This window comes from Haliotis asinina, chromosome 9 (assembly GCF_037392515.1).
Source record: "Haliotis asinina isolate JCU_RB_2024 chromosome 9, JCU_Hal_asi_v2, whole genome shotgun sequence".
Classification (NCBI taxonomy): domain Eukaryota; kingdom Metazoa; phylum Mollusca; class Gastropoda; order Lepetellida; family Haliotidae; genus Haliotis; species Haliotis asinina.
Window position 1 is genome coordinate 60,476,595 of NC_090288.1, and position 13,657 is coordinate 60,490,251.

Genomic DNA, 13,657 nt, shown 5'->3' on the forward strand with positions numbered 1-13,657 from the left:
AAGAATTTGTAGTATATCTCTTGACTATAGCCAGAGTTGAAGAGAGTGTTTGTAGTATGTCTCTAGATTATGGCCAGAGTTAAAGAGAATGTTCAAAGTATGTCTCTAGACTATAGCCAGAGTTAAAGGTCACATGCAACGTAAAACACAACTTTGCAGATTCTGACAGCTTTCGGAATGCAGTTATTGAAATATATCATCAAAAAAGGCAATTCAACCTATAAAGTTGAAAATAACGCGATGAAGACAAAGCCAGCACTGGGGGGGAAAAAGTGTTTCAACAGCAGTGCTACGCTGTGTGCACAACGCATGTGCAGTGAATAGGTTCGCTGAGCTTGAAACAGTATGCATGCCCGGAGTATGAGGTCATGAGCAGTAGACTAATCTTGTTTGTGTACACAAACAAGTAAACAATCTACTTGTTACATAAAAAACTTGTTGATTGTGGGAAGCAGCCTCTGTCACAGAGAAAGCTCAGTGTCTGGTTTATTGATACCTATAAGTCTGCCTGCGTGTCCGCTAATGACAGTATGCAATACACTGTTTCAATCATTGACCACATGCAGTTTAAACTTAACACCTTTTAGGCTATACGCCATAAACAAAATATGTTGATTTATGACTCGTAAACAAACTTGCAAACAAACTACATCCATTTTTCTCGGATGACTGGATCTGATGGAAACTGGTGCAAACACTTGTCAGTTTCACATCCTGCTTTGTACTTGGATGAATGACAGTTTCCAGTAGTTCACCATCTCTGCTGAGATGATTTTTGAATGGATCGAACAGAAATTCAGAAAAACATGTATTTACAAAACATTCTTTATGGATAACATATACATTCTTTATGGATAACAACTTCTTCTAGTGTATGATTGTTTTGAACAACAGTATATGAATCCATACTGAAACGACGCATCAAGTACAATAAAAGAAGTTGTTATCCATAAAGAATCTTACTTTTTTGTGACTTGCCATACTTCTAAAATGCTCATCAAACAGATCATCTTTCTGAACACACTATTAGCCCTCGGCGTATCAGCAAATGAAACAGCCAATTGGAAGCCGTTGTTGCACTTAAGTGCACATCCACCCTCTATGACTGGGATCGGTCTCCTGAGGGCTTTGTTTTGAGGGAAGTAAGCCCAAGTACAAAATATTGCACTTTTGAATCGTGATTGTACGCTTATAATTTTGTTTATTTGTTTTTTATAAGCAACAATGTATATCATATGTCATGAATAAATGATAATTGTGTTTTAATTATGTTTGATTTTTTGTTTGCATGTGACCTTTAAAGAATTTGTTAGAAGTATGTCTCCAGATGTTATTAATTGCCACATAGCAGAAACATTAGGTAATATGTTCAAACTGTAATGCTGATACGAGCTTCTCATTACAGCCCATTGCTTGAGGCTGTCTTTGCCTTAAAAATATCATAAGGTGTATATTCTACAGTGACATACATAGTCATTGTAACAAGATTGCTGTTGTTGAATAGCAATGGATGATGTCTTTACACAATACAAATTGGTGCAAAACTGCTAGCCCAGTGACCTTGTCTAATATTGAGGACATCATCAAGAATAACAGGCTTTTAGATATGTGCCTTTTTCTGTCTCTTTGGTGAAGGCTCAGTTTGGATTTCATTGTGAGAGATGTGCTTATATTTCTATTTAAATACTTTCCAGTCACTGGTATTTAAAAGAAACTAATACGAATACTAATAATTATTTATTTTTACAAAGGGGCTTGATAGTCTCTGTGCAACGACAAGATCTTTACTGTCGGGCAACCTTAGTGTTTTGGTAGTGAATAGATATGTTGTGCCCTCTCGTGTTCTGATATTGTTAATGACTATTGTGTGAACAGATCTGCAAGACTCATTCAAACAGTCATGTCATCACTTCCTGTTGAGTAGATGGCAAACATATTTTTCTTTTCAAGATCGATGAAAGAAATATTGCGATAGCAAATCAACAGGAGGTCCAAAAGAGAGTCAGAAATTATTTTCCGTTTATCTTGTCGGAACAAATAATTAATGTCAACATGATGATAAAGAAAAGTAATCATGACAATTATCACAAGAAAAATGATGGACAAGATGACAATAAATCACGAAAAGGCGAGTAACTTGGCAAAACCAAAGTGAATATTTCTATTTCTAAATGCAGCGTAAGAACTGCTGGGCCTTTCACATAGACAGTACTTCCTCTCAAGAATGGTTCTGTACTGTCTCATGATATTGTAACTCTTGGAGAGTGCCAAGGGCGTGTTTGAGTTACTATTATTCAGGTTTGATTGAAATGATGGTGAATCTTCATCATCATGCTTCAGTTTGATCACAACACATTGTTATGGTTGGATAGAGAAGCTTACCGTAATTCCTCTTATAGATGTTGGGATGTGTATGAGTTTTGCACGGACCATTCACCTGGAGTCTGCTGATGATCAGCATCTTGTTCAGTTGGCTGTATGGAAACTGACTAGCTCACCATAACTCAAGTGTGCCAGTCATTCAAGTGAGATATTTATTGGATATGGTCATTATTAAATGAAAGGAGAAATCATTTCACGCCATCAGGGAATGTGAAAGGGATCATTACTTTTGATGGACCTGGCATCTATGTTTTGGACAGAACAAATGGCTTGGCATCCGAGATCAAGCGTGTTTTGGAGGAAATGCAGTCCATGGTGGCATTGTAGATTTACCGTAGTAGATTTACTCTTGTATAATGATCTAGTGTATTATGAATGTGTTGTATTACACCCTACATCTGTGGTGGCATTGTAGATTTACCGTATTCTATGTATTGTATAATGATCCAGTGTAGTGTGAATGTGTTGTATCACACCTTACATCCATGGTAGCATTGTAGATTTTCTGTATTCTATGTATTGTATAATGATCTAGTGTAATGTGAATGTGTTGTATCACACCTTACATCCATTCTGGTATTGTAGATTTACTGTATTCTAGGTATTGTATAATGATTCAGTGTATTGTGAATGTGTTGTATCGCACTCCTGATCATGTTTTGTTACTTTGTTGCCTTGTAACTGTGATTGTACATCGTTACAGACCCAGGCACTTTGCACAAATACAAATTCTACAAAATGTGTTGGAGATTATCAAGACAATGTAATGCCAAGATATTTAAATACCTCATAAAATATTTGTTTTTCTTAAACATAAATCTGACCCCAGAACTCTGTCAAAGAGACAGTTACATTAGTTTGGCTCTGTATTTATTTGGGCAAATAACTGTATTTTTACTGTCATGTGGTGTTTTTTCCTTCTAAAATATCTAATTCATGAGCAGTTATTTTTATTTTTTTTATTGCTTTTTCTACATAGCAAACAGTAAATGTATTACTGGGCAAACAGTATTATTTCTTTCAGCCTGCTACAAATCGTACATAAAGCCAATCCATATCTATTTTTGTTGTAACTACACAGGAGAAAGTTGATGTTCATGAGCTTGTGTTCCGATGGTGTAACATGATGAACTTTATGTGCATCAATCTATAGCCAATATCCCATAAATGGGTGCCCCTGAAGATGTTTCCCAATAGCAATTTAATCTGTTGAGGGGATATACAACATGGCTGATGTTAGATAAACATTATCTCCATCCTTGGTTATTATCATCTTGGCTTTCCTATCAACTTGATGAATGTGAAATGATTATACTCCACGCTTGAATATATCACGATGAATAACTATGAAAACAGTCTCCTATTACTGTTTGTTGTCAATTGTTTATCATTTTTATACCTTCCACCGAAACCATGGCAACGCTCTTGCAGTGTTTGGGTAGCATTCATTATTTAACAAAAAGCTGAGGCGAAAAATCCACTCCTTGTTGGTTTTCATTTAAACCTTTATGTTGTGCCACTATTGTGCTGTCATGTTGCAAACAACATAGAAAGTAGTCATTAGGCAGGCTGGGAGATACAGGAGGGATTGTTTAGTGTTATACGCACACTCCATCATATAATCCCTGCCATTGAATATGTTCAATAGAACATGGACAGGGAATATAGCCCAGATATGTTTCGTACTGGAGTGTATGGTCCAACTGAATTAGTCTATTAAAAGCACTGCAGTTGCTTGTTTGTGTTGGAGAATTGTTAGGCAGGCAAGATAAAAGCTTTCTGGGTCTTGTTTATATCTGTAGCAAACTCCAGACTACGAGACTATTTATAATTGATTTGTTTACACCAGTGTCAGGGCTTGGGTTGTTTACACAGTTGCCTTTGGCAAACAGCCAGTTTGTTTATCCCGCCTGCCCATTATAAAATTGTCCAACTAGAGACAGGCTAAGATGGAAAGATAGATCGATGTTTAGTAATTTTCAGTCCTCACAAAGGAAGCAGTAATTTTAACACAGAACAGTTGGAGAGAGACTGTTGTGAAGGATTTATTTCAGAGCCGCTTTGTGCTGTGTTGGAAGGATAATCTGACAAAAACATGTTTTCTGTATGTGTTTGTGAATGAAACATTGCTGACATTTTCTCAACGGGTTTGATGTTGGTGAACAAACAACCCTCACTTCTTAATGGTGTGTAGAAAGTGTCTTCACGCACTTATCTTAAATACAGTGTTGAGGTTCAATCCTGTGTCAGATTTATGAATTACAGTGTGATGATGAAGAGAGACTACAGCAGCCACTTTCAGAAAACTGTTGACTATCCCAAGAATATGTGTTCATTACTGTCAGTTCCCCCCAGTCTGGGTTTTATTTCCCATGTCGGGGGTGGGTATGGTTATACCCAAGAAGTGCTATATAACTCATATCTGCACTCCATGTTACCTTCTACTTCAGGAATGATGTCTCCTGCCGAAATTCAGCAGTTGTGGAAGGAAGTGGCAGCACAGTCAGGACTTGAAGAAACGCCAAAAAATGGCTTGACAATACCCACAATTCCAAGTGTAACGAGCGCACCGAGCGTGACTGTTCCTCCCCAGACAACTGTGATACAAGCTCCCTCATATATGACTAATGGTGGAATTCCAGTTGATGGATTCTTATTACCAGGTAAGGACACTTGGCTAAATGTTGTTATTACCTGTTGTTTTCTGTTACTTATGAAATTTGATATATCAACAGCTACATTGAACGTTTCACATGTTGACTGGTACTTGCACTAACAATCTATTTTTTTGCCGATGGCGTTACGTATCACTCTTTGTCATGCAGTATCACTCATCCACCATTCTTAGCCCTTCACACGTGACTGATAATGAACCAATGGCCAAACAAGTTCTACCTACAATCAAATGTGTGGATATTATTGAAAGTCTTGGTCGGTGCTTGTTACTTTGTCTGATATATGTGCTTCCACTTGTTTCCAATATTTGTAGCTCCAACTACCATATTGTGTCAACTATTTTCCTTTGTATGACTTACCATAGTTGTAACTCTGTGACTATTGGATCAACTATACACCTCTGAATTACGATAGTTGTAACTCTGTGACTATTGTATTAGCAATGTACTTACTTACGATAGTGTAGCTCTATGAGTATCGTAAGCCATTCACTGACTTACGATAGTCAAAGGTCTGTGACTATTGGATCAACTATACACCTCTTATTTATGATAGTCTAAGGTCTGTTGCTGTTGTATCAGCCATACACTGACTGAAAGTAGCTGTAGTTATGCGACTATGGTAAGCTGTTCTCTGACTAATTGGATCACTCATACACTGAGTTTGATACTTGTGGCTCTGTGACTGTTAGATCAACTATACACCACTGTAATTTGTTCCAACTGACTTGTGATAGTCGAAGTTCCAATTCTATTGTATCAACTACACACCTCTAACTTACAGTGGTCAAAGTTCTTTGACTATTGTGTCAAGTGTCTGTAATCACTGACTTCAGATCTTCATAGGTGCACTTACATTGTGCAGCAGGGTTCAACAACAAAATCCTGTGGTATGCAATTTTTAATACTTTTTCAGAGTTACAAACATGAAAGCTGATACATGTAACTACAGGTCATTAATGATGACTCATTGTGCCCATTTTCTTGATAATACTTTCCAATATTTCTTCCCAATTCTTGTTTCAAGAAATTTATTTTCAGAGTTTCAACTAACTAACTTTTAATACCAGCCATAATGCTAATGATTTTGTCAGTGAATGTCTGTATTTTTTAACATATTTAGCACTGTTAAAAACGTTTTTGTTAAAACTACTTTGATGCGTAAGAAGAGGTTGTTTAAAAGTATACTTGTACATGTCTGAAAGAGAACTTCTCATACGTGGAGACTTTCAGGTGTTAATCAGATTCTGTTTATTATTTATCTAATTTCTGATTATGATACTTTTACATGACAAATGTATATATAACAATAAGACATCATTGATGCCAGTATATATTCTGTGGACTGGATTGAACTCCTACGTAGTTTGTATGCCTGAAAGTAAATGTGCACATGTGTATGTGAATAGTGTCACTGCCGACTTCCTTCTCATATCCCACCATGCAATGCAGTCTGAAGAAACACAATTTGATTCAGCCATAAAATAAATAAACAAGAGGAGAATGAGTCAGCCCTCTCCTGCTTGTCTTACATCAAGTGCTCAACCAGACAGGATGTTTAGAAAGGGTTGGATGTTTACTGTTGCCAGGGCGTTTTGTTTACTGTTGGTAACCTAAACTCACGGAATAAACACCTTTCTTGTGACCCATGCACTTAATAATATTCCCCCAAGAACTGCTCATGGTTATTTGTTTGTTCAAAGCATCATCAGAAGGAAAATCAAGACTGGAGAAGTTTCCTGACTTCCCATTTCTATAATCTGTTTCTTGTTTTGAGCTACTTTTCTAGAGTCAACTATGATATTCTTTGACCTGTGAATAGTGAAAAATAAAATAAATTGATTGTCTTTATTGATTTTTGTCTACACGTGTGAGCTGAAATAACATTACACTGGCACATGTTGTTTGGAAACTTTTTATATAGTACCAGCTGAATTATGTGGAACATGTTCGATGTTGTGTTTAGTGTTTTATGAAAATATTTCTTCAAAAGCATGCTAGAAGGTTCATGCATGTGTCTTACAGAAGTAGCATATTGTGTTTATCTAAACATTTGATATTTTGTCATTACTGTTGTGAAATATGTGTCAAGTGAGCATTACTTATACTGTGTGGGAGGAGCTTAGTAAATCTCAGTGTATATCAACTGGGGATCAAGCAATGACAATGGCTGTAGAATATGAAAAGGTCACTATTAAGTGTAATAAGGCTATTTGGAGAGTTAGAATTCCAGAATATATTTTTCAAACCTGAAGTTAAAGGCAGTTTTAGTACTTGTAAGTCATCACATCATGTCAAGATGACTATTCTAATACTCAGTTGTTTTCTTGCCCTTGCAACCATTGTATACGTGTAATATTGCGTATAAAAGAGGAAGTTTAATACATGACAGTAATATTGCAATTGGAAACAAGCTGGATTGATAAAACATTACAGGTTTAGGGGAAAATGTTCAATAGCTCATATTGCTGATTGAAAAGTAAATAAATATTCTATATGTCTTTTGCAGCATTTTTTTGCATAAAATAATAGGTCGTAAACATCATTGTAAAGGCTTGAAGCTTCCTGAAAATATATTTCATTTTTGAAAACAGACACCAATACTTTATAGACGTGTGACGATGCAGAAATTTTATGATGCGATATGTATTGTGATATCTTCGAACGATTTGATTTTGTGCATATCATGATCTTTTTATTGCAAAAAACAGGGTAAATCTTTACATAACCATCATTTTCAAGTGAAAATTAACAATTTTAAGATCAGCGATACATATCATGATGCAAAAAAAGCATCTACATATTTATTGTCAGATGAGTTATCACAATTTTTGATGCTGCAAAATATTGCCACAGCTCTAATACTTTCAACAGCTAGTGGTTAAGGTGCTTGCTCGTCACACTGAAGACTGGGGTTTGATTCCCCATATGAGTATATAGTGTGAAGCCTATTTCTCGTGTGCCCTGCTGTGATATTGCTGGAATATTGCTAGAAGTGGCGTTCTGCAAAACCTACTCGATCATAATAAATAGTGATTTCCAGTAAAAGTTGATTGTCAGCACAATAAGGCCAGTCATCACTCAACTTACATATTGTTGAAAACATCACCTAGAAAACCTTGGTCGTATGATTGCCAGCCAATTCAATTCACTACACCAGGATTTACATGGAAGGTGATGTTACGGGCCGTATTTACTTTTCACTGTTTGATAATCAAGCTGTTACCATCATGCAGCTGATGATGCTGTCATCGTCAAAGTCCAATGAAATGTTTTGTGACAGATGTGGAATAAGCCAACGCCTGAAGTTAACCAGATAGGACAAAAGTAACAGCCTGTTGTGCAGACATTAGTTGATGATCTGATGTCTTGGACACACACGGCCAACACTCGTTCCATCTGGATGTGAAGAAACAACCACTTTAAATCTGTCAGGCAGTAGTCCCTTACTTCTACATTGATGATAGTTTTCAGTTAATTTGTCTAACATGATCTGTGCATGTGGCAGAACACTTGTGTCATGCATGAAAAAAGTACTATTTAAGAAAATGAGGATGGGAGGTGGGGTGGCTTAATGGTTATGGTCTTATCACGCTGAAGTTTTGGGTTTGATTTCCCTCATGGGTACTGTGTGTGAAGCCTGTTTCTGGTGTCCCCTGATGTGAAGTTGCAGGAATATTGTTATGAGAGGGTTAAAATCACTCACTCTTCAGAAAAAAATACAATTGTGTATGATATTCACATCAACGATTTTCCCCAAATGTGAGTTTTGCTGCTGGTCATTGTATGTAGTTACAAATGACTGATATGAAAAAAATATATACCAGTGTCAGATGTTACAGCATGGATGATAGGTTACTGATGCTTTCTTCTCCGTATGGATAACTGAACATTGTCGCTCTTTTTGTATAACAATCTTTGTTCACGTGAAGAATGTTCATCAATTAGTGAGATAATTATCAGTTGTTGGGCCTTATAGATAAACCTTACATCATCCTTTGTGTCCATATATATTTGCAAATGAATCACATTTTCATGTTAAATCGACACACATTTCAATGAAATGTTGAACTTGTAAAGTAATTCAAACATAAAAGTCGATCCTCGTGGTCCTGTTAGCGCCTGTTGGCTTACTGTTTCATCACTTCTGAGAGAGCAACTTTCAACTCTGAATATCTATGTCTTATAACTCAGAGGCCCAGATAAGCTGCACATCTGGGTAAAATACACTTAGAAAATTTCCAATTACACTTTGAAAAATATATGTTGCATACCATTAAAAATGTTAGATACACGAACAGTTTAAAACATGTGTAAGGAATAAATTCATAGCAATCACTTGTGTGTTGAAAAGGACAATGATTACTATCATGTTGTACTGTTATTGTAGGACTAGTGGGTTTTTTTTATGAAATCATTTCCTTCATACATGTATTTAAGTTAGTTTTGTGGGTTCACTACCCACACAAGTTAAATCTTATCTGGAGCTCTGTAGGACTTTGAATCAACAAAATCTTTATGAATACCTCCCTGTAAACACTTCTGTGTGTTTTTCTTGAAACATGATTCACCATTCGCAAGTTGTATCTTGAACAATATCAAAAGTACATGTTTTTTTTCACTCTCTTCCTCAAGATCCTTCAAGCGCTATCCGCAGGTGTTATCTCCCTTAGCAAAAGCACTGGAAACCTCATAATCACTCCTAGTTTACAATAGTAAGGAAATTCATTCATCATCCCTGCATGATTGTTGTATGTAGCCAAGGTTGAGCTTTATGCTCACTAAGATTTGTGCAATAACAATAATCCAGTGGAATCTTATTTAATGTGAACAGATTTTTTTCTCATAATTAGTCATCATTGCAGGTGAAATTATAGCTTTAGACTTATTTTTATTAACCAGACCAAGATTATTATTTTATGAGTTAAAATATGAAACTTGTTGTTTTATGAAAATCCAATATGATTAATTTTTTTCTACCTGTGGACCATACATTTCACAATCAGAAATAGTCTTCTCTGGAGTGAAAAGCAGTTAGTGTACTCACCTGAGTGAAGTTAGTCATCACACAGGTGAAATTTTAGCTTTACATTTTCTTTTGTAAAACAGACCAAGATTATTATTTTACGAATTAAAATATGAAACTCTTTGTTTTTGTGAAAATCCAGGATGACCTAAATTTTTTTCAACCTGTGGACCGTACTTTTTACAAATCAGAAATAGTCTCATCTGGGATAACGACCAGTCATTGTACTCACCTGAGTGAAATATCAAGGTAAGATTCCTAACTAAGAACCATTAAGGCTCAGGGAACAACATAGGTTTAAGTGTGCTGTAAATGCTGGGAAGAAGTCCCAATTTGATTATTCCTAGTCCCAGTACCTAAGAATTTACATAGTGAAAAACATTAAAAAAATCTAATTTTGAACAAGATAACATGTTTTGCTAATATACCTCCAAAAGGCACTTGAATGACATCCTAGATAAATCCCTGACAGTTCATATAAACATTTTGTGACAAACTTTTAGTTAAAATATTGTCTCAGTGTCTGTAACTTTTTAATGTATGGTGGAATAAGACTCCTTAACAACCCCTGTTTACCTGTGAAAAAAAAATGCAAATAAAATCGTTTGAATTTATTCATCTCGCCACATGGATTAGCAAGGGAGGTCATTGAGTGCATGCTAAAATGTTCATGTTTCTTTGAACACTGAGCTACAGGGCTCCAGAGTGACAGGCCCTCTGTATTCCAGCCGTCATATAGTTCATGGTTTATGAACCTGTCGCATGTTTCTTTGCGAGTCATGTGAGTGCAAAGGCATAACTTATTGTTATTTGTGTCATGAGTTAGAGTGATACACTTGACACAGTAAATTTCATAGGGTGGGATATTTTTTGTTGCTTTGAGAAGATCATATTTCATATTTTATGATGGATTGCGACATCTGCATGTTGTAGAGTGAGTAAATGAAAACTTGATTGAGCTGTGAATCTGCTGCCCCTTGTCTGTCAGAACCTGTTCTAAGGCAGACTGTAACCATGGTCAAGAGAGAAGTTTGAGTTTTAGACAAGCATTTGTGGTCTTTCATTGATTTAACTTTCCTTGAAGTTTAGGGAAATATTTTTAATCAACTGACTGTGATTTGTGCTTATGATAGTGTCTGAATGTCACTTACAGAACTGGAAAGGCATAGTTTGCTTTTACCAAGGAGAAGCTGAACAAGGTGAAGGTTAAGAAAAAAGGCTGTCCATATTTTTATCTTTGTGTCCCGTCACCCACACACCAGTGGGAAATAATGAAATTATCTCAGTTTTCCCCACTGCTTAGGAAGTCTATGTCCCTATGAGATGAAAATAATCTGGACCCTGCACACTCCTACAAATCAGGTTATCCTGATCATTCCTCATATACATTATTATAAAATTGTTTCTGAAGCAAAGCGACTCGGTCATGAATTGATAAAATCATAAAATGATTTCAAGACTTAGTATACTAATCTCAGTTTTACAATATTTTGTTTTGCCTACCTACTACCCTCGCTAGTTGGGGTTGGCTATGAGAATCACATTATGTAAATGTGAATAGCATGACAGTTCTCATTGTGTGTTTAGATCTTTGGAAAGCAGTATTAACCCAACTAGCAGCACCAGAAAGATATCAAAATGTTACAAAGATCCATTTTGTGTGTGCATGCATGTGTGAAAATACAAGAGGTGAACCACTAAAAGTGGGTGTCAAGTGGATGTTTAAATAACAATATGTTATTTTGTTATGTTTTGCAGTAAACGTAACATGTAGGATTGATGTGTGCAGTTCGTAAACGGTGCACAGAGTAGTGGTATGAGATTGTCATCTATACACCTGATAATATTGGGCAGGAATTATCAACCAAATGTGATATATCCTACAAGTGTTCACTTTATCGTCCTTTAATCTGTTTTATCAGCTCATTCTGGTGAAAAATTTAGAGACATTCAAGCTTCAGCTTCTACCTCTCTGTCAGCTTCCAGTAAATGAGTTCAAATCCAATGAACACCCCAAACCTGAGACTTGGCCATTTGTCAGAAGAACAATTCAAATTTTGATTTGTCCAGAAAGCTCAACCAATAGTATCCTTTCTTCTAACTTCTGTTGAAAACTATGTGCTTGCCGACATTTTTGAAACAGATTCACCCCAATTCTCTGCACCATAATTCCATTCATGGTTAAGTGGTAAACATTGCCCCTGCATATGTCACTTTGGGCTTTACTCCCACATTTAGCAGACTTACCGTGGTATGACTTTTTATCCCACTTGAACAACAAGCTGTACATTTTATAACCCTATGGTACGACTTGTAGACAGATATGATTTTACATCGTTTTTAAATAGTGGCGATGGCATCCTTTTTCAGTTATGATTATAGGTCTTGAAAGAAACTTCAGAATAATGGGTTTTTTTGACACCTTGTGTGAATGGTGTTATGAAATAAATATATTGTTCTTGCTGTACGATTGTTCCCAGTATTGCCTATACAAATGTCCCTTTGTTTTAAGTGAATCACTTATAGCAGAATAGTTACCCCATTGATCAGTAATTGATAGTGCAGTGTCACACACATGTATCTCGTTGTTACCAAAACATGATATGTCTTGTGTATTCACTGGCTATTGCTGAACTAAATACATATGAAACAATTGGTAGTTTCCATGGCAATGGTAAACAAATCTTGTGTGCTTGTATGATATGAGGCTATAAACATTGTTGATATTTGGATAAATAATGGTGATATTTCTTAGCTCATTGAAATATGTTCCATTGATTTGAGAACAGTGTAAATATTTAATAAGTTTAATGACAACAGTGTAACACTAGCTGGGACTGTTTGGTATTTAGTTTGTTTCTTTCAGACTTTTATATTGAATATTCTTTCGTGTAGTATTGAATTCACTATTGATTTTATGTACTGTGATAACAATCATGTTTGGGTTATGTTTGCGAGATAGAAATATGTCCTTCATAAATTATAGTCTGAGGATCATGGATGGTATGAATAATGCATATTTTCGTCTTGCATACCCATAAAGAGACAATTAAATTTCACATGATAGCCGAATACAAGCTGATGTTTCGTGCCACCATAAACAAATACCTGTCAAAGTAAATAGATCACTTTCCTTTTCATCCAAAATTAATGTGCATGTTCATTATGTGTAATGCACACCTTGTTGACTGTTGTACAACATGTAGGAATAGCATCATAGTGAAAAAAATAATTGATTGACCTTCATTGTAATGATTGATATGTGTATTCCAATTCATGTTCTTATTTGTAAGTGTTTTAAGTATTGCTATGACGATTTAAAGATTCGTACATTTGTTTTGTTTACAAAATATGTGCAGGTCACTTTTGTGTTGCACATATTCAAACCTTTTTGAAAAAGATGTATGTCATATTCGGGAATTGGAGGAATATGTCTAAACATCATATAATTAGTTCACACTTTGAGATCGGAACATGTACTGGCTGTTCTACTATAGTTTTGAGCATAGGTGATCATGGATATGAGAAAGTGTTGGCGAAAAAAACTGAGATTACACAATAAAAAGCAAAAACT

At 35.7% G+C, this 13,657-nt stretch overlaps 1 protein-coding gene across 3 annotated transcripts in view; it reads left to right on the top strand.

The window, feature by feature from the left end:
- Positions 1-13,657, top strand: part of LOC137295521 (forkhead box protein P1-like) — an 81,755-nt gene that overhangs the window by 53,660 nt on the left and 14,438 nt on the right. For all 3 annotated transcript variants that reach the window (XM_067826894.1, XM_067826892.1, XM_067826893.1), the window contains exon 5: positions 4,833-5,045. In XM_067826894.1, the coding sequence (XP_067682995.1) occupies positions 4,833-5,045 (213 nt within the window). The remainder of the gene's footprint in view (positions 1-4,832; positions 5,046-13,657) is intronic.